The following is a 26,945-nucleotide window of genomic DNA, read 5'->3' as shown; positions in this document are numbered from 1 at the left end:
AGCGGATGCTTTTTAAAATAATTCAATTATTTATTTGAGCGCGGTCTCTAAGACCGCAACTCCTTGTTAGTGTCCCAGTGATAAACAAGGCTTAGCAGATGGCGCTAAAACTTGGGCCCCGAAATACCATCCAGTTTACTGGTCCTATTATGAAGCAGTGCTCCAGACACTTTTAAATGAAGCAGAAAGTGATTTTAGTCATAAGGATAACTGTACAGAAGAGTTTTTCGATGAAAATTCGCATTCAACTAATTCTGATATGAATGTTCACACATAATTAATTTTTCTAGTGATAATGCATTTTGAAATTTTTTAAAAATATATTAATATATGTATATATACAGAATAATAGATACAAATCGATAGCTTAAAGTTTCCTTGACGGCTGATGGTATGTCTGACCTTTTCGTTTTTTTCCCTTTAGTGCTATTTTTTGTTTTTATTGTTATTTTTGTTATTGTATTTTTACTTTGTAATGGTTATTTTCTTCTAATTTGTTGTTTTGTATTTTCCTTTCTGTTAAAATGGTATATCTCTTGGGCATAATTTCAGGGGATTTTCGGGTCACGAGGAATCATTAGACAAATGTCTGTTTTTCCTCACAGAAAAAATCCCTTTCTTTGAATCTCTGCCTGAGGGTGACCCTTGAAAAAGTCTTCAGGCCGGATTCTTTTCTATTTTTTTATAATTGTTTTGGTTTAATTTTTATTTGGTTTTTTGATTTTCCTTTTAACTTGACTCTAATACTTTTGTTTCAATTCATCTGTGTTTTAGAAATTGCAGCAGTTGCGCTCTCTAAATACTATGAAGTTCTTTCTTTTTTTTTGGTTTTAGTTTCAATAGGTAATAAATAAATTTTAGTTGCTATTTCGAAACTATTTTGTTTCGTTTTCATTTTAGTTTCGTTTTCAAACTATTTCTTACTTTAGATTGGTTACAGAATAATAGATATATATACAGAATTTATAGGTTGATTTTTATACTAGTTCTTAACCTGTACGTTTAAAAGGTCCTAGAAAACCATGCTATGAAAGTCACACAAGCCGATAAAAAAAGGGCCAATTTTACCCATTGTCAATTTTTTTTTATTTTTCATATAATTGTTGAATTTTACATTATATTGTATTTAATATACCTTCATATACTGTTAAAATAAATATGATTTAAAAAGTAGAAAGTAATATGTTTTTTCAAGAGTTTTATTTATTGTAACATGTAATTTGAGAAGAAAATGTATGTCGCAACTCATTCACCTTTTTCAATGATATATTTTGAAAAATTTCTAAAATATATCTATATATCAAGAAAAATATCTGCAAAATATATTGGTAGTTTTTCATACTAATACATTCATTAGAAAATTTAATTTGAGTGTGAAATGAAATGCGGTCTTGTAGACCGCACCTCCCCAATTAAGTCCTAAAATTTCACCTCCCTAGTTAAGGGTTAAATTATACCGTTATTATATTTCGGACTCTTTAAACATTTCTTGTCCTCAAAGCGGTTTCCTATTTGTCTTATTTAATAACTCTGCGCTGCATATGGGACATATTTTCTGAGGTACCAATTTCTATACATCATCATTTCACTCTTCCATTAAACTCTAGGATAATGTACCTTGATTGATCAGAAATTATTCTTGTAATGATAATTAAAATAATAACACTTGTAATGATAATTATCTGGCATATATCGAAGTTGGTTCAAGAAACCATGTAATAAATATCAGTATTTAATTTACTATTTCCAATTTTAAAAATGGAGAAATTCATTTGAATGCTTTTTATGATGTAATAATTCTTTTTTTTTATAATATGGAAGAAAGTGTCAAATCGGACAGTAAAAGCTGGACTGAGAGTATATATTTATGTTAGTTGAATGAGCTTCCAATAAAAGAAGCTTGTATTTTTATCATATAGATGCTGGATGAGCGACATGGACGTTGTCCAGAGACGTGCCATTGTCCTGAAGGCTATCCCCAATGCCAGGATGGCGTACCCGTGGTCATGGATGGATGTGGCTGCTGTCCTGTTTGTGCTCGTCAACAAGGGGACGTTTGTAACACCATACAAGTATGTGACGTCACCAGGAAGTTGCAATGCACTTATGTCGATGCATTTTCCACATCTGGAATATGCAGAGGTAATAGAGAATAATTAAATGTTTAGATATAATATATTAATTATGAGTTAATATGATTTTATAATAAAAATATATTATGAAATATAAAATTATAATAAGCCTAATTTATAACTGCAATAAATTTACAAGCAAATTGTTAATCATTTAACTGCGGAGATATATTTCGTTTATTTGTCTAATATTTCTGATTAGACCTTATTTGACTATACAGTAAAATCTGAAGGTAATTTTTTTTTTTTGAATATTTTAATTTCATACGACTTTGATGCTTGCTTTTGAATAAATAGAAATTATAGATGTTTGATATTCAACTTTTATCAGTTTATTCATAAAGAAGCAATTTTATAACCTGCTACATAGTGCTCAAAATATAGAAAAAAATATATATCTTTCCAAAATGAAATATAATGAGAACAGGGAAAGATAAGTTAAGATAAGCTTACATAATTTTTTTTTACATTATATCTAATCATTAATGTAAAAATCAGCTTCATCTAATTTAAATCTATTTAAAATAGGGATATTGTATCTTTTTGTATTGCTGTGATCCAAAAATAAATATAATGAAAGCATGGAAAGATAAGATAATCTCACAGGATTTTTTTTTTTTTACATTATATCTAATAAATCGATGTAAAAATTAGCTTCGTGTAATTTAAATCTATTTAAACTAGGGATATTCTATCTTTTTGTATTGCTGTGATAAATTTTAAATCGTGAAAAATTTTACAATACAAAAACATTATATTCAGTTTCAACTTTTAAAATCGTGAAGTGACATTTCATTTTATCTCCCCAATAACAAAGTTAGTGCAATATCCACATGAAAACAAAAGGAAAAGTCTTTTACCAGCCTTAAATTATCACTGACCTGTATATCTGTCTTATGATAATAGACAGCAAAAACTTATGCTGGAATATAGGAGTCGAATATAAAAGATCTTCTAGTCCATTTTTGAAACATGCAAATTGTTATGGAAAAATTAATTAAACATTCTTAGGATTTTACGACGAACTTCAGAAATAGGTTTTGTACAAATTTTGCTTCTTCTATGAAGCATAATGAAATAGTTTATAAGTTTAATTATTACACTTTTTCAAACATCTTTCGAAGTAAATCACCGAAGTCTGTTACATTTGTATTTAGATTAATTGAATTAAGCGTTTGCGACAGAATAATAAATGAAATTAGTATTGTTTATTATTCTATTATGTGATGAACATGTCTCTTGCGAAAACTTCGAGGTGTAAACGAAAAAAAAAAAAGAGAAGACATTATTTTTATTGTCTAATAAAAACAATAAAAACCAGTAAAAAGCAAATGAATTATAATATTGATACCGATTGCAACAGATACACTTAATCAAATCTTTTCATAGGAAATTTCCGTCCTTCCCAAGTTTGCGTCCACCATCTTAAAAGAGAATTACGCTCCAAGTGAACGAAAAAAAATATATTTGTGTTAAGGTAATGCATTTAAGAAAGTCCTTGGATACTTTCTTGGCTCATTAATTAATATTTCATTTGCGTGCACGCAGGAAATTTAATTAAAAAGCCAAATGAGTTTCCTCACGCATGAAATAAACAAACAATGAGCAGCCCAGATTTTCTGCAGAATTAGTTGCTTTTATAACGGATGATGGCTTAATTAGTTCACAGATTTATTTTATAAGTCAATTGAATAAAGATGGCTGAACTTATTGGAAAAACAGTGTCGCTGGCTCCAGGCTTTTGTAAACTCCCGACGCATTGTTCTTAGCTCCGAGGAGGGTATTCCAAGTCGGGTAAAGTTTGTTACTAGCAAAAATAAACAAAGGGGTGCAAATAAGGGGTAATTTCATTATACCTTCGTCAAATAAGATCCAGGTAGAAAATTTCGTTTCCAAATGTGGAGTGAAGAGCAGGCATCAAAGCTCCCCAATATTAAGAGTCATTAAATTTATTGAACATCGAATAAAATTGTATTAACCCATTAAACGCCAAAACTCAAAATCATTATTTGTTTTGAATGCAAACAATACAAGTTATTATTTTGGCCACTTATAATAGTAATTTAATGTAAAAATAAGGAAATTGCACTTACTTTTAAAAATATAGGGTGTTGCGTTGGCGCAACATCAGCAGAAAAGAAGTACGAATGTTGATCGTTATCACCGAGCACTACGCCACATTTTCTTCACGTTTTAAAAACTAGAAATTTTTGTGAGCTTATTAAATGGTGTCAAATAGTAAAAAAAACTTCTTTGAAAATTTTAATTTATTAAAAACTAACAAATAAATGTAGTTGACAAGCTTATTATGTAAGAATAAGGTGATATATGTATGATATGCTTCACTACAATTGTGGTGTAAAGCAACTTCACAAACATTGCAGCGATAAATAGTTTGGCTGTGGCAATACTTGCAACGTAGTCCTCTACTGTCTGTAGACTTAACAATAAAATGTCCTTTGGATATTGGTTTTGTAAGGTTGAATTTGCTCGGACGTCCTGTAGCTGATCTTTTATTATTTATCTCACTATCCAAGGTCGTCTGTAACAGATGAAGCACAACCTCTCGTCTAAAATCAAACAGTGACTTTTTACTTCCTTCTTCAGAAAATCTTGATATTTTCCAAGCATTTGTTAATGCAACATCGATGAAATTTGAAAATATCGGCCACCAGCGCCTTTTGCCACGGACCCTAATTCTGTTATTGGAAACAAAATTGTCACACAAATCTACATCACCTATTTTCTGATTATATTGCTCAATGCAGTGAGTTTGAGCTTTTAATATTTTCTTCTTCTTATGTTTAGAGTATCGAGAAACATTTTTTAGTGGTTAAATTTTTTCAAACGTTGACCCTATTGTCATAACAGAGGTGTCGTTCCACCAAACAACAAGTACCTTTTTGTTTTCTTCATATTGAAAAAAAAAAAAAAAGATTGAAAATATCTGCACTAGTTTTATCTTCTATAATTTGTTTGATACGATCAATTGAAGCTTTTTCTTCATTTTTTGGTTGAGGCTTATCAGTTGGTTCCCTTCTTGTCCTTCGTAATTCTTCCTTTCTCCGTTTTTTTTTTTTTTTTTTTTTTTTTAAGCAGATATTTTAGGAGGATCTAATTTCTTCTTTATATGAACTTCAACTTCCCCTGAAGTATTTCTAGGTAAAACTTCATTATCGTTATTTAAAATATTTTCATTACCTTCTTCTTCATCACTAGCATCTGCTGTTTCTGGAGGTATGACAACAATATCGGTCTCATCAGCATCTTCGTCATCAGAATTTTGTTTGAAAATTTTTTCCAAAGCTTCTTTTAACATAAGATATCGTGTTCTACGCATTTTAAACCACAGAGGATAAAAATGTTGCTACCAATAAAAGGAACAGTACTGAAATGAAATATTTCAAGAAGGGTAACAGTGTATCTCCTTTCCGCTGACGTTGCGCGAACGCAACACCTGTTTTTACTTTCCCCTCCTCCCCCACAGAAACACCTGCTTTGTCGAATGTACTGACAAATAGTGACCTTGGCTAATGTATTTCACAACCAAACTCCAATTTCTTTTTAGTTGTTATTTTTTCTAAGAAAAAAAAGAGTTTGGAAATTTGAACAAAAAAAATGCTTAAAGTAAAACATCAATTATTAGGTGTAAAATAATTTATTTAAGTCAATTTTTTCACTGATTTGTTAGTAGAGCTATTCTTTAACATAAAACTGCTATTTATTCAAAAATTTGTTTAATCGTTATTTTTTTATAATTATTTATATTGACGGTTGCGTCAACGCAACACCAGCGGTTATTGGGTTAATAATGACATATATAATAAAAAAATCAAATTATTAATCTGAAATATGTACCTGCAGAAACATGAAACTATCTATTATGTAGACGAAAAAGTAAAATTTAATTTTTCAAAAATATTTCTTTATGTATTATGACAGAGTAATTTTGATAATATGATAGATTAAATGTTATATAAGATTATTTGCCATGTAAATGAAACATTAAATTTGTTTTCTAAATACATTTAAAAATGTGTTATGGCAGTGTAGTTTTGATAATAAGATTATTTTTTATATTGACAACACATTCATATTTAATTTAACATTTTATTTTAAAATCTATTATGACTGAGTAAAATCATTTTGTTAAATAATGAAATCTACAATAATAAAATAAAATAATTGGTATACATGAAATTCGAATATTTGGTTTATGTAATACATTTCTTACATATATTCTTATATATTTCATTTGTTTGGAGGAAAGCGCTTACCCCTTTTTATTTCCCAAGAACGAAGTGTTTAATATAGGTTGATATTTGCTATAATTTAATGAAATAAAAATATATTTGAATATACAAACTTCTCATTTATTCTTATAATATTTGAGATATTTAGTATAAAACAGAAAATTATTTCTATCAGATTCTACCATTTTGTAATGTCGTTGTTATTTATGTATTTTGAATCATTTAATAATCATAATATAAATGTCTTTCTTTCTCAGATATATAATTCTAAAATCAAGAGTCCAATTAATTTTCTAAAACCAAGAGGTTGAGCAGGTTGTCCCGAATCTTGAATGTATGAATCATAATATGAATTCTTTTTAACGGAATTTAGCAATTTTTTAAAAATTATGATTTAAATTATGACAACTTATTCAAATTATTTTTAATATTCATTCAAACTCACTCCTACGAATGAAAATAATTGATTTTTAGATTTATTTGAGATAAATGAAATAATACAATTCAACAAATGAATGCGTAATATAATTTTCGTTGAAATTCGTTGTAATAATATAATTTCGTTGAAATTATATGCACTGACACTTTATCAAGAATGATTACCTCAAGTAAAAGATATGAGAAGTTAGAGTTAATTCATGTTAAGGTAATACATGCCAGGAAAATAAAATAATTTGATTTTCGAATTCATCGTGAGAATGGACATGAGAAAAAAGAGCTTGTGGTGGAAAAAATACAGCAAGAAATTTTATAATATTCTTGTTGTGGTTTAACACATAAATTTGACGGCAACTGCCTCATCAGAGTGGAAAGTTTTTAGAATTATGCATTTTTTTTTATCTGTTCCTCACAAAATTCCAAATTAGAAAATAGAGGAAACTATCACTTTCGGTTTAAGGAAAAAAGTATCAATAATGAAGCTATGTTTCGAATACGAAAGGAAAATTATGGTAGGACATAAAGTCTTGCCACAAATAGTTTTTCAAGAAAATAGTAAATGTAATTCAGTTTTACTTATTTACTAGTACATGCATATGAGCAAGAGGAATTTTTGACCAAATATATATATATATATATATATATAAGCATTTTCAGCGCATTGAAATGAAAGATATGGATGAAATATAAAATTGCCTTAATCTGGAAACACGATATACATTTCAAGATTTCATACATTCATACTGTAATGATTCAGCTTCTTCCTGGCTGACCACTGTGACATTCCTTTTTCCCACACTCGATAATTTACATTCCGGGCCATTCTTCATCAACGAAACTCCCACAGTGTTAAGTGCCTCCAGATTGCCAAATGGAAGACCCTCCTTTTAAGTACGGTCGTCTGGCCAATTAGTGCTAATCCAGATAAGGAACCACACGTGCGTTTCCCAGGGAAATAAATCGTGTCTTCGAAAGGCGAGAGTGTCAAACACTCCAGATATCCTTCATTTTTCCCATTGTGGAGGGTGGATCATCAATGGACATTTCCCACGGGCGACCAGAGACGATTCAGGTTGTTCTGAACGGTGATTGGGTAACAGGGAGTGGATAGGAAGGGTGGAGTCTGAGAGGAAAATAAAAGGTGAGATTTTTCGGAAGAAGAGGAGAGAAGCTTGGTGTGAATCGGACTTCTGAGTAAAATTCCACCCGAAGCAAATTCGGTGGATTCCGAGAGCTACCCCTGGAGTAGCCTAAGACGCCAACAGCCTGTTAGCTGTTCTTGTAAAGTTGTTTCCTTCGAAATTGTTCGAGGAACTGTTCTTGTTTAATTTTCATGTTGTAAATAGCATCATTCATTTAACCTAGATTAGAAAGAGTTGTTTTTATGTAATAAAGCTGTAAATAAAGAATTTGATCATAACGCTACCTGTTATTGGATCGAGACTTTACAATACATTATATAAATAAAATAAAGTATTTAGCTTTGTTTTTTTTAGTAGCAATAGCTAAATAACATGTGATAGTAAGCAAATAATTAGATTTCAATTAGAAATTTTTAATTAGAAAAGAAGTTTTGTATAAAATAGAATGCATCCTTTGCATTTAAGAAATGAGGGATTTGATGGAAGTTGCAAAAGAATTACGATTACAAAGCGAAACAATTAACATAACTTCTCATGATATTTATTTCATTTAAATAAGATAAACTCTTGTCATTAGGGATGGTTGCTTGTAATTTAGAATGATTTCAAGTATCTTGATATGATGGGGCTATCCAGATAAGGGGATATTTTAAATTATGGAAAAGTATAACACAAACTTATTCAACTAATATTGCAATGATCAGCAAAAATATAATCTCATACAAAAATGCATTATAATTTCATGAGAAAATTATTTCGAAATATATGTGATATTATAAGATAGAGTGGATAGCGAGTTTTACTTCTTAACCACTTACTCTGCCAATAGATTCACAGCTGCATGTGAAAGAACAGACCACTGAAACCGCAGAGATGCCCCACAAAGTATACAGTACCTTATAAAAAAGAACTATATCTTCTAAATGACCTAAGATTGTGCTCCTGTAAGCTGTTCCGGAAAACTATCTCAGTCAACGGGTTCTGAGCATCATTTTTATTTCTGTGATAACTGCCTGACGACATATATAACATGTCGTTGGCGATTTTGTGACAAATGTATTTCAACAACCAGGGCACTTCTTTCGGGCACAAGTGGTTAAAGTCAAAAATGATAGGACGGAAAAATATTAAATGAATTAAAAGTTTGATGAAGAGAGTTAGCTTGAAACGGTTTTCTCGGTGAAATAACAAGAAATCCAATTAAAAAAATTAGAAATGATTCTTTAAGTTAGTGTACTTGACTGTTTTTTGTTCCTTTTTTAACATTTAAAGATTAACATCATCTATTTGGTAATAAATGGTTTATGTATTTTGCAGAAATCGTTTTCAGCCTGCCATTTAAAATGTGTCTATTCTTGCAACAAACGTCTAGTTACGCCATTGCCCGTTTTAAGTTTTCAATGCTTCTTGAATCAAATTTTCAGATTGTGAAAGACTTTTGTTTTCCAGTGCGACGAGGTCAAGGGTGTCACGTTGGACAGTCAGACTACAGAGATGGAGATACATTTAAACTGGACTGCCGAACACAGTGCACTTGTCAGAATGGAACTTATGGCTGCGTTTCTTTGTGTCCTCACGAGAATGTAAGACCTTCCGCTGAATGCCATCACCCACAGTTGGTCAAAATGCATGGATCTTGCTGCAGAGAGTGGCTCTGCGAATCTACACTGTACGAAGGTGAGCCAAGAATAATTTCTTCTGATAATTGAATTGGCATTTATGTTTCTTTAATTCAGAATAATAGAAGAAAAGAAAGCAGAAATCTTAAAATGCCAAAATTCTTCCGTTTCTAAACCGACATGTTCTCGGCAAGAGTGTCTCGATTGTGGTTCAAAGTCAGATTCAATAGTTCACGTCTATTGTGTAATGAGATTTTTTTCTCGCTGATAGCATAGAAGATAAATCTAGTTAAATTGTATGATACCAATCAAGGTGTGAAGTATGGTAGAAAAATATTTAAAAAAAAATGTTGTTGTTTCTTATCCCTTTTGGATTGAATTCCAATTCAAACCAAGTACAAGAGGTCGGGGAAAGATGGGTGCAGTAGCTTCTGAGGGTAAAGACCCCTGAGCAACCGAGGGCAAAAGTTGACTTTAGCTCATATGGAGATGACACTCACACACTCTTTTGCACAGCCCTTTTTTTACAAGAGGGGGGGACTCTTTCACACTCCTCACAGATAGAACACAGGGTAGAGAAGAATCATGCCCGAACAAGGACTCGAACCCGGGACGCCCAGATCAGGGGGAAGACACGCTACTCCTAGGAAAGGAAGCCGAAAGCAGCCAGGCTAATACAGAGTATTAATTGAAAATATGATGTCCTGAAAATAGTTGACAAAGCATAAGGGTGTACTTCTAGTCTAAGAAATGTTTTGTATATTACAGTTTTTACATAATCTTTTTACGAATACTTCTCTTCTAGTATTACTTCATTTGATAAAGTATACCTTGAAAGTGTAAAGATATACTATGTAATATTAAATATTGGGATGCCATTCAGCTTTCTTTTTTCAATAATTTCTGAGTAACTTTGATGTAATTTTGATGGAAAATATATAAAAAAAAACAAATCTAAAGGAATGAAATATGATTTGAAAAAAATTAGAAATATATCTATATTATTTCATTTTCATTACACGAAAAAAGTTATATTAGACGGGGAAAAAAATCCGGTATCGAATCAACCAGTTAGTTTTTGTTTTTATAAAACGTTTTGTTCGAATTGAAACTGACTCATATTACTGATACAAGCAGCTCAAGAATTCCAAAAATAGTTTTTTGAAATGCGGATTATTAAAAAATGAAGGGACCAAGAAAAAATTTGTAAAGTATTGAGGCACTTTTTCTTATCAGGAAGAAAAGTTTCCAATCAATATAAAAAATCCACTGATATAGAGGGGTTTATCTTTCTGTTGCCATTACTTGAAAAATTGGAAAAAAAAAATATAAGAAAAGCTTTTCCTCTTGCGTTAGAGAAATATAGGTTTTTAGTGAAACTTAAGAAGAGCCACATCGGAAGCCTGTATGATCCATTTTCGTTTCCAATTTTTGTTATACATTCTTTTTCTTATTTTTGAAGGTCGGGCAGTAGCTCCTTTGTCTCGTTATTGCGAACTTCAATTGACCATCCTTTATTGTACGCGACCGCTTTCTTTGCTTTCTCGGCTCAAAATGGCTAGAAAAAAATGTTGGGAAAATATTTTTTTCCCTCTTCTTTTTATTGTTTCGTTTCATTCCATCCTAGTATGTATTCAATTTTACCTTGTTTATAGCAATGATAGAGCATGTTGGAAGATCAAGAATGGTGGTAACGTAATGACTTATTTTCTGTTTTCTTTTCCTTTGGCTTGTATTGATTGTAGCACTGTAAGCCTATTTTTTTTCGAGGGAGGAAAAATAAATATTTACTTGTTCTTCTTAAAAAATGGCAACTTTCTTAGAAAAATGGAATGAATCCTTCTACAGTAAGATATTTTTTTTTAGATTTTGAAGGATTTAAACAAATGCTACATTCACTCTATCTTAAGAAGAATGAAGACGGCCTTATTTTAAAGGAATTTTATTTTATTTTCATGTATTTTGTATTCATCCAAAGTAAATGTTTTAAAAGGGAGCATATGCCCATTCATATGCATGCAAATATCGATACTTCTTTCATGCGTGGGTTGTATACTTATGAAATAGTAAAACATCAGAAACATAAAGGGTTTTTTTTGTATGAAGTGTATTTTCTGAATTAAAAATCATATTTTAATACATTCAGACATATAAAGTTTGCAATGGAGCAAGTCATATTTTCTTTCTTTCCAGAGACTACCACAATAAATTTGGCAAAGCCTTTAATTGCGAATTTATTAACATTTTTTGGTTCTAAATTTAACAAAGGCATTTGAATTGAATTCAACTTGAACAGACATCACAGTTTTCCCGCTAATAAAATTGATTTACAATGCTATGAATTGATAAAACCGAATGACTTATTTATATCATTGTATTTCACAAAAAATTGATGTGATAAATTTGAAAACTTCAAAATGTTTTCAATAATCAAAATATAAATAGACAGAAAAAATCAAAGACTGAATAAATATTTATTCATTATTTTCTGGCTTAAAATGTTCAGCTACCATTGGACCAAGTTTGACAAGTTTCTGAAAAAACTATATTTTGCTGTTAGGTTTATTTCAGAATGTTTATCACATCGTTCTCTGTATCTGTAACTGATCCCCCTTTTAGTACAGCACATCTTAATGAGTGGTAGCAAGAAATGATAGTTTACAGCCCTGACTGGGTGTAGAATTAAGCGTAAAATGCATACCATCATTCAGGATTTCTTTATGCAAAATAGCGTATCAAAATCGTAATCCATTGTATCCGCAATCAGTTAATGGATCTGTTATCTTTTTCTTTCTACGTGTGGTAAAGGATTGAAGTTGTCAGCAGATTTGAAGTTTTCACGGATCATTATGGTGAGCATGGATATTCTTTTTAAAGATCTTTCGGCATATTTAATCCATACTCCATTAGAATTAAATTTATAATGAAAAATAGTTATCAATGAGATTTCTGGAATTTTGAAATCTGTGATAGTAAGGTTTTAAAAGATGTTAAACTTAACTTTACAAAAGAAAAATATATATATATTCCCTGTAATGCGATAAATTAGACTTTTTAAAATTAATGATGTAATATGTTTTTGTTGATGATAAATGCTCTTGATAGTAAATTCAATAAGCGATCTGTACATTAACTAACTTACAGTGTACATTAAAAGTAGCTTAAACGTTATCTTTCTGAAATACTTGTAGGACATTTATCAAACATTCCTTTTCTTTCCAGAACCAGCTAAAAGCCTTTTTTTTCAAGATGCCATGTCAGTAATGCTATTGTGGTAGCTCCAAATTTTAAATCAATAATAATCATATTACTGAATTGTTTTACTAATTTTTTTAAGAATAATGTTTCAGAGAGACAGGAGACTGCTTTAAATCAAATGTATTGAAAAGTAGGGTGAATTTATTTGGTTGGAAATTCACATGAAGAGAATATAAGAAATCAATGATACCTTCGTATTACTATATATCACTTTTCAGCAACTAGTATTTCATTACATATATTAGATGCAAATACTATTTTCAATGCCATTTACTATTTATTTACTGGTGTTAGCAATTTTCCACTCCGCAAGTATTATTTTCATACTTTCCGATTTCTTTTTTGAATAAATAAAAATTGCGATACAAATTGACAATTTGTTGACGTAAGTGGGTTATATTTAATAATTTTAGAATAGTCTAATCTCATTTCAAGCATACAAGATAAATATTCGAAACATTTCAAATATGAACAATTTCACAGACGATGTAGGAAATATGGCAAAGGAATTATAAATTGTGTAATATTGTTACATTCCAACTTCTGATGACTAGCACGACGACAAATATAGAGCGTACAACATCATCATTTTTTTAAATCTTTTTGACTGCAGTGGCATATATACGTCCAGCAAAATGTGGTCTATGAGCGCATATGTGCTTCCGGTAAAGGCTTTGTCTGTTTACTGCTGTCTCATATGTATGTTTTAAAACTATTTCAAAAGTGTATATGTAACACAAGTGGCTTCTTAGCAACGAGGAAAAAAAGTAATCTCGTTTATTTGATCCCTTTGGTTGGTTATTAGTTTGATTCAACCTATCAGTTCAACAGACGAATAGACATTTCCATTCCAAAATTTTAAATACAGAAGGCAACTTGAGTAGTCTGCAGGAAATATACAAGAAGAAAGGATACTCCATATGGATATACAAAATGTGGTCAGATTATATTTTGAGACTTGTTTTGAGATTTACCATATGCAATTGAACTATTAATTTTCTACTTGTTCTTCTTTCATAAAAGAAAAGTTTTGCTTATTTATAGAGTATTTATGTTACTTGTTATTTGTTCAATTTATCAATAGTAATTACTTAATTATAATTATTAAATTATGAGATTTTAAAATTTTACCATTGGTAAATAAAAAATATATATTGAAAATTTAAAAATAATGTTGTTTGTATATATGCAAGTAAAATGTAATATATATGTTTAAAAAAAAATTTATTTCGGTTGAAAATGCTTTATTCCTTTGATAAAGTCAATTTATTTCTCTTTTACATTTACACATATTACTTTTACATACATTTCATTTATTTCTCTTTCTTTCCATTTACCAGATGTGCTTAATATACCATGAAACCATATATCAATCCCTGGGTTCAGCTTAAGTAATGGTGTCCTACTCTTCATATCAGGGGCTAATAATCAAGAATATTTCTAAAAAAAAGATATTTCTACACTTGAAGTTTGCGTAAGGTGTTTAATTCACCTTGCAGTCAATGAATGTGAAATTATATCTTTAAAGACTTTGCTTTGCTATTTAGAAAGTAAATATCATTTTGTATATTTTTTTTCAGATAGGAAAAAACACTGCCAACCATACACTAGCGAGTGGACACCGTGTTCAACTACCTGTGGTATGGGGATTTCTTCTCGAGTGTCGAATGCTAACCCTGAATGCCAGCTGAAAAATGAGACAAGGCTCTGTTTGCTTAGACCTTGCTCTGCTCTTAACGCTCCGGAAATGACCATTCCCCATGGGCATCATGTAAGAGTATGTTACATTTTTTCTTCTTCTTCTTCTACCTATTGATAATGCTAGATTTAGAGTAATGAAAGAATTTTTTAATGAATTAGTGAACAAATTGAAAAATATATTTAATAAAAATAATTTTAAATACTTTAACTGAGTGCATAAAATATCGATAATTTATTTTATTTAATAAGCTTTAATTTAGTTTAAGCAATCTTATAGAATAAAAATGTGTTAAAATTAATGGAGTAATTGGTGGTTGAATTAGGAAAAAAATTAAAATCGAGAATATTTTTATCGTGAATATGCAAGTTTTGATACTTTTACATCTATAGTTTTTTAGAAATTGAAAAGTTTTTTTTACAAAATTTTAAACTTTACAAATATAAAACTAGTAAAATTGTATAAAAGTGTAAAAATAGCCCATATTAATAAAATAAGATCATCGTTAGAGTTTTGAAACCTATGTAAATATACCTGTTTTAGAAAAAATATTTTTTTCATCATTATTCAAAAAATACGATATAAATATCAATGAAAAAAAATGTAATGATAATTAATAAGCTGATGAGTTTCACTAAAAAATGACTCATTTTTTTCCTTGAATTTCATTAAAAAATTGCTATAAAGAATTTTAAGAAACAAATTATGAATTGGACATTTTTTTATTAAACATTATGAGATTTACAATAGAATTTATTGATAAAAGTTTGAATGCTCCCTTAGAAAACAAATTATTTGTGCATGTTTGCATTAAAAATAAATATTTTCATTAACATCAACATGATCAATTTCATAAATATGTATAATCGGTAGAAACAAAGTCTACTTTAAAAAAAAATAATATGAAACTTTTTAAATACGGTAAATTCATTCAACGACCGATAGTTTTCTCTTATTATATTTTAGACATTTATATAAGGGATTCTGTAAGTTTTTTTTACAAATTTTGTGGCACACAGACATACTGAAAAAGTAATTTTTTATATAGAGTGTGATGTCAGAGATGTAAAGGAGAATGATGATAAAGGTAATAAATGATAAAGGTAAAGGTGCCTTAGGGTATTAAGTAGATAGACACGATACGCAAAATAAATATAAAATGAAAATTTAATGATTACAAATCTACCAGAACAATCATAACATGGTTGCAAGAATAACAACAAGGAAGACGTGGTTGCAAGAATAACAACAAGGAAGACGTAGTTGCAAGAATAATATAAGAAGACGTAGTTGCAAGAATAACATAAGAAGACGTAGTTGCAAGAGTAACGACATTTCATATCTCTACAATCTGCAAGTCTTTTGCATTATTTTAAATATTCAAAAACGTTGTAGATTATATTGTATTCTCTTTGCCACTGTGTATCTAATCATATCAAAGGACATCCCAAATATAGGACTGAGAAGCTTACGATATGAAAATTGGTTCTTATTTCTTTAATAGACATAATAGCAATTGGGGTAGATTAACGTCCATGTCGATGGCATTGTAATTCCTACGGGATGGTATGTATCGTACCTGGGGAATACCATTGGGACTTAACCATATCTCCCACCTCATTGCTGTCACGATGACAACCATTCATTTTTCTTTGGATACTTTCATGCAAGGCGGGTATAACTCCGATACAGATACCATTACATATTTGACTTTTGTTGGCGAAGAGTTAGAAATTTTAATATTTATGCAACTGAGTTGTTGCACAACTTTAAATTTGTGTTGCACATCTGGTGTATTTTTCTTCTACATAATTCACTGATGAAGTCTCTCTAGTGTATCTCTCATTTGCATTTCAGATATCACGTTCTATATAAAAAATAATTTTCTCTAAATATCTGACCAGCTTTAATTTTTTTTTTAAAGCCAACCTTTTAAGATATAAAAGAAACCTTTTATGAATATTTTTCTTTTGCACCTCATGCATACACTTTACTTCATTCTCCGTTGGAAGAAAACGGCAGCATTTTACATTTGCTGGCATAAGATTTTTCAGTTTTAATAAAGACAAATTTTCTTGGATGGAAGTACATGCATTCCTTTGGATGTAAAAAGTCATTCTTTTAAATTTTAAAATACTTTTTACTATATATATATTCATTTCCCCCTGTCTTTAAATTGACTTTTATTTCTCGTGCTTTCAACTTTCTTTAAAGCAAAATTTATTCTCCAATCTTTCATATACCTAAAAAATTTAAGAATAAAATTGTTTTCTTTTTCAAGAAAAGGATCAAGTTATCTATTCTTGCTTCCAAATAAGAATAAATGTATTTTGCTTACTCTTCAAAAGTTTGTTTTTGGTTAAAAACAGACAAACAGAAAACATCAAAGCAAGATAGTAAGATACTGTGCACTTCTGATGTAAATCTATCTAAATCTATCTTGAAAAAATGTATAGGTGCATATAATACAATAAATATACTTCTGAATTTCGGAAAGCTAAAAATTAATTATAAATGTTCAAAAACAAAATTTACGTATCATGAAAAATAGAAGTAGTTTATTAATTTTAGGTACATATGATACATTAAGTAGGCCTCAGAAATTTGAAAAGTTAAAACTTAATTACAATTTTTCGAAAACAAAATTTACTTTTCATGAAAAATAAAAATATTTTATTAATTTTAGGTACATATAATACATTAAATATGCCTCCAAAATTCAAAAAATTAAAAATTAACTGCAATTTTTCGAAAATAAAATTTACTTATCATGAAAAATACAAATAGTTAATTAATTTTAGGTACATATAATACATTAAATAGCCTCCGAAATTCAGAAAGTTAAAAATCAATTACAAATTTTTCGAAAACCAAATTTACTTATCATAAAAAATAGAAATAGTTTATTAATTTTTGCCGCATTTAAGACGATGATATTAATTTCTCTCCATTTTGAATAATAATTTTCAATTTCGGTGTAACCGCAAAAAGAGTTTCTTGATCTTTTATTCAATAAGTTAAGAAATAACACTAATATAGTTCGTGAGAGAAGATATAATAAAAGGAATCAATTTAGAATTAATAACCTTAATCGTATTTTATTAAATTGCTATTCCAAGCATGCGTTTTGAATGAACCTGCCACACTTAGCAGCAGTTATTCACCAGTTTTAATATAACAAACTCGTAAAAATGCCCACACCACCACCCCTTCCGTCCTTGAATAAACCGGATGAAACAGAATAATTCCTCCCCTCACCTTAGCGCGCCACTAAATAAAACTGCGATCTAATGTTTAAGCTACCGTAAAATTTTATGCGGGGCTGTGAAATCTCTTTATTAATTTGACGCTCTATGCTTTCGTGATTTTATGAAAGAGTAATAAAACTTTGCGGCTTTCATTTTTTTAAAGAAAATTTGCTTTTACCACAAGTGATAAAGATTACCTTCTAAATTAAGTTAGGGGCATTTTATTTGCATAAGAAAAAAATAATTCACAACAGCTGTAGGAGAACGGAATGTCATAAATAAGATCAACTCTTTTTTTTTTAACCTCCAACAAGAAAATGTTAGATGTTCGATCCTGTTGAAAATTTAATCTTGAAATGTGAGATAAATGGCACACTTATTCGATTTGAGATAATCCTATAAAGGAATAAAATTACGGTGTATCTTTTCTTTATTAACTTTGCTTATTGATGAGTAACGAAAACAATTCTTTTTAAGTGGTTTCAATTTTACTTTAGAGGAGAGTAATTACACTCTGTTTAAAAATTATTTTCAGTATGATTGTTTTAATATTTTATTACAAAACTGGATAATGTTGTTATCGTCATTTCCATCTTTTTTCCCTGTATATTTTTATTTAACATGACTAGTTTCATGTTTGTAAAGATGAAATTTGTAATTGATTTCTTCTGAAGTTCTATGTTCCTAAAGATAAGGTAATATTTCTATATTTTCAGAACTTAGGCATTAGTTAACTTGTTTTTCAACATTGGTGTGTTATCGACTAATAAATAATTTCAAGTTAAATAAGATTTATATTAAGCAGTGTTTATACTAAAGGGTATGAAACAGGCTGAAGACTAAAAAATATAAGATAATAAAAATATAACTTCTAACTTGAAAAAAAATTGAAAGTAATATTAAAATTTAATTTATACATCAAGATGTTAATAACAGTATCTCAAGAAATTTAGGGCCCTTGAATATCGCCCAGGAATATCGAAAAACAATAAACAATAAACAATTCTAAACAATAAAAATAATGTATACTGTGAATGTTGTTAAAATTTCATTTCGATTACTTAACTTATATCAATGCCTGATTCCTCTACATCTTTAGATGTAGTTTGTTCTAGTGTTTGAGTTAAAAAAAAATATGTTTTGTTTTAAATGCCCAAATAAAAGCTTTACTTGAAAATCTACCCTCTATCTGTATAAATTCGATGCTATAAGATATTAGAAATGCTGAAATTATTTTAGCAGCATATCAAACATACATTTCCATTAACTTGAATCAATAAAAAACTAAAGTAATTTATTTGAAATAACAAATTATATTAAATAATTGAAAGTCAGAGTCATTCTTCTGAAAAATGTTGCTTATCTGTATCATTTTAATATTTATCAATATCTAGTGATCTGCAAAAATTTATAAAATAACTTTTCAATCTTTTGGATATAACATAAGTATATTAGGCACGCTTTACTGATAGAATTAACATTTATTAAGATAAATTTCCTTATCCAGAAATATATTTCTAGTATTATACCTCAAATAATATTAAATTCATGAAATATTTTATTGAGAAATGTCTGTTTTAACATGATGATACTCCTAGATTTATAAACTATGAACAAGATATTTCTAATCTACATCATGCGATATGCGTGTAGCAATCTGAGCGATGGAAAACTCGGTTAAGACACTCCAAAAGGAAGATTGATGGAGCTATAGTTACGAAATTTGTATTTAAAGTAGTTAACTCTTGCTTAATAGATGCTGCTTATGATAGGGTATTTCAAATTTATAATTAAGTTTTTATTACTAGTTTATTTTAACTTAGATGTTATTCCTCAAAACTGAGTAGTATATTATTGCTTCAAAGTTTCTTTATGCCAATTTACAGTTTAAAAAAAGCTTTAGACGATATAAATTTCAGAATATAATTCTCTTATTTTAAGGCATATTTTAACAGTAATATTCATTGTTTTGGTAATTGCTATTTAAAGCAAGATACGACAATGTTGACTGATTTATGTGAGCACGTACATTACCAATGCTATATAATTAAAAATAATATTTTAACTAAATTAAGGGTAAACAAATCAAACCATTATCATGCTTCAACGGCTTTCATTAGATGTTCAAATCTCGTTTGAATTTTTGTATACAAATATATTCTTATTTGAATCTCTTGTTTCCTCCAATAAAGGAATCCATATCTGTGTTATTGTACGTAATTACGCATGGTCCTAAATAAAGAGTCTAATTCATCAGTCAAATATATAAAGATTAATTGAAATTTGATTGTTGGCCAAAGAAACCTTAGAGTCTCTATGCATCAATAAGATAAAAATAGTCAAAAGTAGAAGGTAGAAAAGCTTTGTTTTTTTCCAATAAATGATTGCGGTGGGGGATATAAAGTGGCAACCTGAAGAAGCTTTCGTTCCGCAAGAAAACAAGAAAATCATCCAACAGATACGCAGACAGCGGACACTATTGTATTACTAAAACTCACTTTGGTCTACTTGCATTGAATATTACAGGTTAAGCCTAAAGATAAAATCTATATATTTTAACTAAAGCCTCCGAATTTTAATAATAATAATAAACCTAGATAACTGGTGGGCGCTTCTATCTTTTCTACCATGCAATTTAGCGAATGACACTTTAGTGTAATTTTTAAATAGGAATTCTCAAAGTAGCAAACGTAATTCAATTTGCCGGAAGCATTTTAACATTTAAAGACAACCCAAACTTTTATGCAGAAAAAAGGAAAAAATAGTTTTATACTGAGTGTTCAATAAATATATTCCAATAAAGATCGCAATTAATGACTTAAAAATTGTTATGAAAAATGAAAATCTATCAACGATTCTTCATATAGTGAGAAATCCACTGCGGAATTTCTTATGCAACATTTCTCTCACTCATCACAATATCGTCTTTTTAGTATAAATTTTGAGATAAGGATATTGAAGGAAATTAATATGCTAATGCGATTAATTAATTTATTTAAATGTTTACAATGTCATAATCAATACTTGTAACATATTATGTCTATCTTTATGTTATGTCTATCTTATGTCAATAAAATCATACACTATATATTATAATTGGTATCATTTTTTGAGTTCCTAGGCCATCGCATCATCCTTTTAATTAACTTTGTGACAGGTTAATTCATTTATACTATGTTTCTTAATGGATTTATAAATTTTGTTTCCGTTCAGTTATGATGTTTATGTTATTTAAAAGGGCATAATTATTAAAATTACTGAATGAGGCGTTATTAATTTTATTTTATTCTTGATTAATTTTATTGAAAGCTTGTATTATGAGGAAAGTCTTATGATTCAAAAAGAAAGAATTTTAGAGCACTTAAATAAATAAAAATAAGTCAGATATTAAGTTCAAAAAGTCATTTTGTTTAAGCTGGTTAATAAATTAACGCATATATAGTAATTTTATATGTTTAGTGATCTAACCTTTTTATAAACGTGATAAATATAATTTCGAGGGATTATTTGTTTATTCCTAAATTTTTTGTCAAATATTACAATGAGTCGCGAGATTTTCTGTATAAAAATGTTTTTAATTCTGAGATTTTAAGGTCTTCTAGATCACTAGACGTAGCCTAAAAGATAACTCATAGGGTTTCAATTCATATTTTGAAATTGTTAAATATAAACCTATATTTTCAGTTGGAAAAATAGTTTAAAGAAAGTAAACGAATTACATTTTTTTTTTAAATAAATAAATATAAGGCTATTGCGATATCTGAATTTGTTTATAGACTTTAGCTCCTTTTAATAAAAAAGTTTTCGATTCTTTAACACATATAATAAAAAGATTCAATGTTTTTATGAATAAAAATATTGAAATTATAGTTGCAAGTAAGTGAATATAAATATCTAAGAATTTATTTCAAGAAAAAATTTAGAGCTTATGAAATATTAAAACACTGCAATTGAAGATGGCGCTGCAATGTTTTATAGTTTTTAATATTCTATAGAAAGTAAAAAATAGAAAACTCTGCTTGCTCGACAGAAAATGATAAAAAATAGTTTCATAACAAAATGTAAAATTATATAAAATGCACCGATTATAGAAAATTATAAGTTTAAAAGTCGCTTTACTGTAAAATCTGTTAAAAATTACATCTTTCAATAGAAATGCTGGAACTCATCTATGAAGTAAATTCTTATGCATTGTGCAGCACTGTTGTAGCAGAATTTCATGCATTATTAAAATCATTGCTGAAAAATTGTCAATTTGTGCTCCGGCGACCACATTTGTAACAAAGCGACTTTTAGTTATTGATAAAATTCAAATTAGAGTTCTAACAAAAATTAATTTTGCTCATATTTCAAAACGTATTGAATACTTAAAAATTGTAGTTTTGATTTTTTGTTAGTTTTGTTTTATTAGTTTTTGAAAATTGTGCGATTTCAAAAAGAGGTACTTTACTTTCCAGAGATGTATATTTATTCAAATTGCATACCATTCACTTTCGGAATTTTCTATTGCATTTTAAAAATGAAATTTACAAATAAAATTTCTGAATAAGAATAATATCTCGAATACCAAATATATTTATTCTTTTTTACCTGTTTGCAATTTTTCTGAATCGATTAACGCTGGAAGCTCCGAAATAAACGCAGACTGTTAAAAATTACTTTTTTTTTTCTATGCATAAATTCTTTACAATAGATGAAATGGTAATTTTTGTATGCCTTATTTCAACAATCTATTTCGACCTTTCAAGTTAAAGAAAACAAATATAAAAAACGATGGGAAGAAATCTGTATTTATACATACATAAATCGTATATAAATCCATTTCCTGCATATATATTGTACAATATGCATTCTGCATTACTTATATTATTTATTATTATTAATATATTCTGCCTTCCAAAATACTCATAAATGCATTCTATATACCTCCGAATTATTTATAGAATATTTTTGAGGTATAAAAAAAATTAAGACCAAAGAATCTGCATCAAAACTGTTGGTGTTCTTAGATTATTTTTAGGTTTAATAAAAAGCCAATCTGACAACTTTTAGCAATATTTTCAAAAGTAATAAATTATAAAGTCTTATATAAGATTTAAATAATTTAAAACACATGAGTAAAAATATTATTTCTTTAAGAATTTAATTATTCTCCTTGAAATTTTCCAAAGTGCAGATTTCGAATTGGGAGCTCTTTCAGAACTAGCGTTTGATGGTCGAAAATTAATCCCAAGTGTTTCCTCTCTCATATTCTTGTAAGATGTCCAATTAGCTGTCTTCCGTTTCATAGGTGTTTCATCAATTTTTTTTTACAAATAAGTTCTTCCAATTCTGTATTTATTACAAACAATACATTAGTCTCTCAACAAGGTCATTATGTGGAAGAATAAATTGACAATAAAAAAAAATCTTGATAGTCAAATTTTAATACAGTGTTGATAAGAATAAATAAATGAAACAATTTCCTGAACTTTATGTAAAGAGGAATGAAGAAAAAAATACGTTTCAAAGTCTTTTGAAAAAAAAATTAAATTAAGTCTGTTATTCTATTTGAGGCTTGAACATTTCGTTGATTTGTAAATTTAGACAACAAAGCTTGTTATATACATAATATTGAGTAGCAGTATTTTATGTTATTCAATATCCAATATTATCGTCAGAATTAGTCCCCCTTCCTAATCCCAGATTGCAATGTATTCCCGTTGTCTTGAAAGTTACGCAAAAAAGATTTATTGTTTGATTGGCAGTCAAGAAAAGTAGACGTTCATGTGGAGAGTGAGAAATCAGTTGCTCTAGAGGAAGATAATTTGTTTTAACTATCATGTGGAAACCCAAAGAGTTTCTTGTAAAATTCGGAATTTGTGAAGAAAATTTTTATTGTCCTTAAGAGATATTCTTAACCGTGATATGGAATTACTTATCGGAAATTGTATAAAAATGAGTGGCTCGATGTGAATCAATGGATGACTAGTCAAGAAAACTATTTCCTGGTTTCCCTTGCGTAGAATCTTCTATTGTTTGCAAGCAGAAGTACAGGGCATGTGCTCACGAACAGTGCAGAAGTACTTCGTTTGGGAAATGTCCCCTATATTCGACAATTATTGTAAAATATTGCACAGCTACTACAGAAGCAAATATTTCACTTTTTTCACTTTCATTTAAAAATCATGCAGCATATTAACACATAAAAATATGAATTTTGATTAATCATTTTATAAAACTAAATTAGCCCATGAACCTAGATTTCAGAAAATTTAATCTATTCTGTTGTTAATCATCAATGTAATAAACGGTGCGATATCCGATAGAACCATCTCTTTAGAGAATAATGAAATAATGCATGACCATTTTTGTTTATTGTGCTTTTTATTAACTCGTCATTTTTTCCTAGAAAAACCATATGTGTAGAGCCACTGTCCGCAGCAGCACACCTATCCGACTAACAGATGAAGGAAACTGCACCAGCGTTGCGCTCTACCAACCCAAATATTGTGGATACTGCCCCTCTCACCGCTGCTGCCACCCTAAAGTCACCACGAGCAAGAAGATCCAGTTCCGATGCGTCGACGACGAAGGCATCATCCTTATCCAAAAGGAAGTCATGTGGATAATGAAGTGCAACTGCACGACGGTTTGCTAATGATAGGACGAGGTCCTAATATCAAATAACTTATTGATGCTACCGTCCAATATCATTACAGAATGTTTTTAGAAGCTATTTGTTCACAAATTGTTACGAAACCAAAGATTTTAGAAGAAAAATAACTCTTGTCGGAACACACTAGTTTCTAGACTGATGTGTTCGAACTTTATCGATGAAGCGCACTTTTCAGTGTATAATTTAGATAGGTTTCATGGATGTCAGTGATTTTCGTGTTCTATTTATGTCGATTGAGCAAAAGCAAAGAAAAGCGTTTTATAACCCATTGCAGCACAGTGAATAATGATCGAATTCAGAAGTATTTTTACTGCATACACTTAATAATAAATTGAAAGACAATATGCATATCTTTAATGGAAATATTGCTATATGACTGGTAGGTGGGAATTTTGCTTTCAGTCATTTTAAATTTTGAATAATATGGTGACGCACAGTGCAATTTCAATGAATTTTGATTTATGAAAGAGTTAAAAAAAAACATAAAATATACGTATTTTGCATACATATTTTGAAATTTATAAAGCCATCCGGGAAGATTTTACAACAATGATTATTGAAATAGTAACTTTTAATACAAAGGGTGCTTAAATGGAAAGGTACGAAACGGCACTGTGAGTAGAAATGACTTTATACACCATAGGCCTGAGCACAACGATTCCATTGATTAACGAGTCGAAGAATTCCTTGTTCTCAGAATTCCTGTGGCGATGACGAGACACAGTCCTTCACAGCGTTTTCAGTTCGCCGTTCACTATCAGATGTTTTTTCAGGGACCAAACACATGAAAATTGCAGAGCGGCTTGTCCGGGCTGTAGGGTGGATGGTCGAGCTGCTCCCACGTGAACTTTGCCAGTTCCGCGTGTGTAATCCTGGAAACGTGTGGACGCGCTTTATCATGGAGCAGAACCACAACCTCCGTGAGTAGCACCGGTCTTTAGTTTTTGATGGACCTGCGTAGTCGTCGAAATGTCTCACAGTACACATCGGAGTTAATGGGTCTTCTCAAGGAATCCAACAAGTAGCGGACTTTGGACGATGAACTCAAGGACGCTGTGTATAATTGGGTCTTGTCACGGCCACAGGAGTTCTTTGAAGAAGGAATTCTTCGGCTCGTTAATCAATGGGATCGTTGTGCTCAGACCTATGGTGTATACTTTGAATAAAGTCTTCATTTATACCCACAGTATTGTTTCGTACTTTTCCCATTTAAACACCCCTTGTATAAACAGTGAATATAATTTGGAGGAAAAAAATAATCGTAAGCATTATTTAACGAAGCATTTTTTATAGCGCTTCATTAAATATATCAGTAAATATAAATTCAATTTGTTCATAGAAAAGCATATTTTGAATTATTATATGAAGGGATTATTTCAAAATCAATCTCGTGATTTATTTCATAATTAACTAGATTATTTTATGAATTTCAAGCTGATATTTCCCATCAGATGCGAAAAATGAAAAAAAAATTGATGATAAAGTGATGTGCAAAACATTACATTCGCCTAGATTCTTGGTTGCTTGTGGAAGTTTGACGACAAAAGAAAATTAATTCTTTTGAGTTCATTAAATAAAGATAAAATAATATAAACGACTTAAGGTCAAATAAATTACACTGGAGTTTCTTTTTTATACTATAACAGCGCTATATCCTCACTTTAAAAATTGGCAATAACTTCTTTGAACTATGCACAAAAACGGAAGAAAATACCTCATTGCATGGAATGTTGCACAAAAATTAGTTACTTTTATCTAAATTTGCTCTTAAACACAGTGTAGTTTTTCTGTGACTTTAACATTAAGGTTGCATTTTCGGTGTCAAGAAAGAAGGTATATTTTCAAGGGAAGCTGTGATAAAACTAGTAACACGGCTAGACTAGCTTGCTTATACACAAACTTCAGTGTCAACACTCGGACTGGCATTTCGAGAAAATGCTTGCTGTAACCGTAGTTAATTACATGAAATGCTTGGCTAGGTTTTTTGGATATTCTGAGATTAATTGATCCCTAAGGTAAAATACAAACGTATCGACGGCGTGGCCTCGTGTCATGTTCTTTTCGTTAAAATTCTGTTATATCGACCCTGAAAGCAATAGACTGTAGGTTATGTCTATACACTCAGGTGAAAAATTGACTCGTGGGTTATTGTTTGACTTACCCTTAAAGCTTATTTGAGACCTTTGCATTAACCTGGAATACTTTTATATTGTTTTAAAGATTTCTGAAAATTACTTATTTACAATCTTAATCTTAATCAGCTACTCCGATCCCCCCGAAACCGTACGGAAAATCTGAATGACCAGACCGCCATGATAGTAAGTATATCAGGAACTGCGGTTGAGACCTAACGGTCATCATCGGCCACGGTATAATCCTTCCGGTGGGAAATGCGTCCCGTTATAGATAAGAGGTAGTCGACTTGCAACATTTCTGTACCCAATATGATGGCGAGGACTAACCACCACGGGAGAAGCTGTTCATCATTTCTGAGGGGC

The 26,945-nt window shown here is 29.7% G+C and overlaps 1 protein-coding gene across 1 annotated transcript; it reads left to right on the top strand.

The window, feature by feature from the left end:
* Nucleotides 1–1,919: 1,919 nt before the first annotated feature.
* LOC129962176 (CCN family member 1-like) lies at nucleotides 1,920–24,624 on the top strand. Its single transcript, XM_056075915.1, has 4 exons — nucleotides 1,920–2,142; nucleotides 9,415–9,642; nucleotides 14,423–14,619; nucleotides 24,181–24,624. The coding sequence occupies exons 1-4, from the start codon at nucleotides 1,920–1,922 to the stop codon at nucleotides 24,427–24,429; spliced, it is 897 nt and encodes a 298-aa protein (XP_055931890.1). The 3' UTR covers nucleotides 24,430–24,624.
* The last annotated feature ends 2,321 nt before the right edge of the window (nucleotides 24,625–26,945 follow it).

The sequence above is a fragment of the Argiope bruennichi genome, chromosome 2 (genome assembly GCF_947563725.1).
Source record: "Argiope bruennichi chromosome 2, qqArgBrue1.1, whole genome shotgun sequence".
In the NCBI taxonomy this organism is placed as follows: domain Eukaryota; kingdom Metazoa; phylum Arthropoda; class Arachnida; order Araneae; family Araneidae; genus Argiope; species Argiope bruennichi.
The sequence above is the reverse complement of the archived record's forward strand: the minus strand, read 5'-3'. Positions and strand labels throughout refer to the sequence as shown.

Coding starts and splice junctions, on each gene's coding strand:
- LOC129962176 (XM_056075915.1), top strand. CDS start 1,920: ATGCTGGATGAGCGACATGGACGTTGTCCAGAGACGTGCCATTGTCCT. Junction 9,643..14,422: donor CGAATCTACACTGTACGAAG/GTGAGCCAAGAA, acceptor ATTTTTTTTCAG/ATAGGAAAAAACACTGCCAA. Junction 14,620..24,180: donor CCCATGGGCATCATGTAAGA/GTATGTTACATT, acceptor ATTTTTTCCTAG/AAAAACCATATGTGTAGAGC.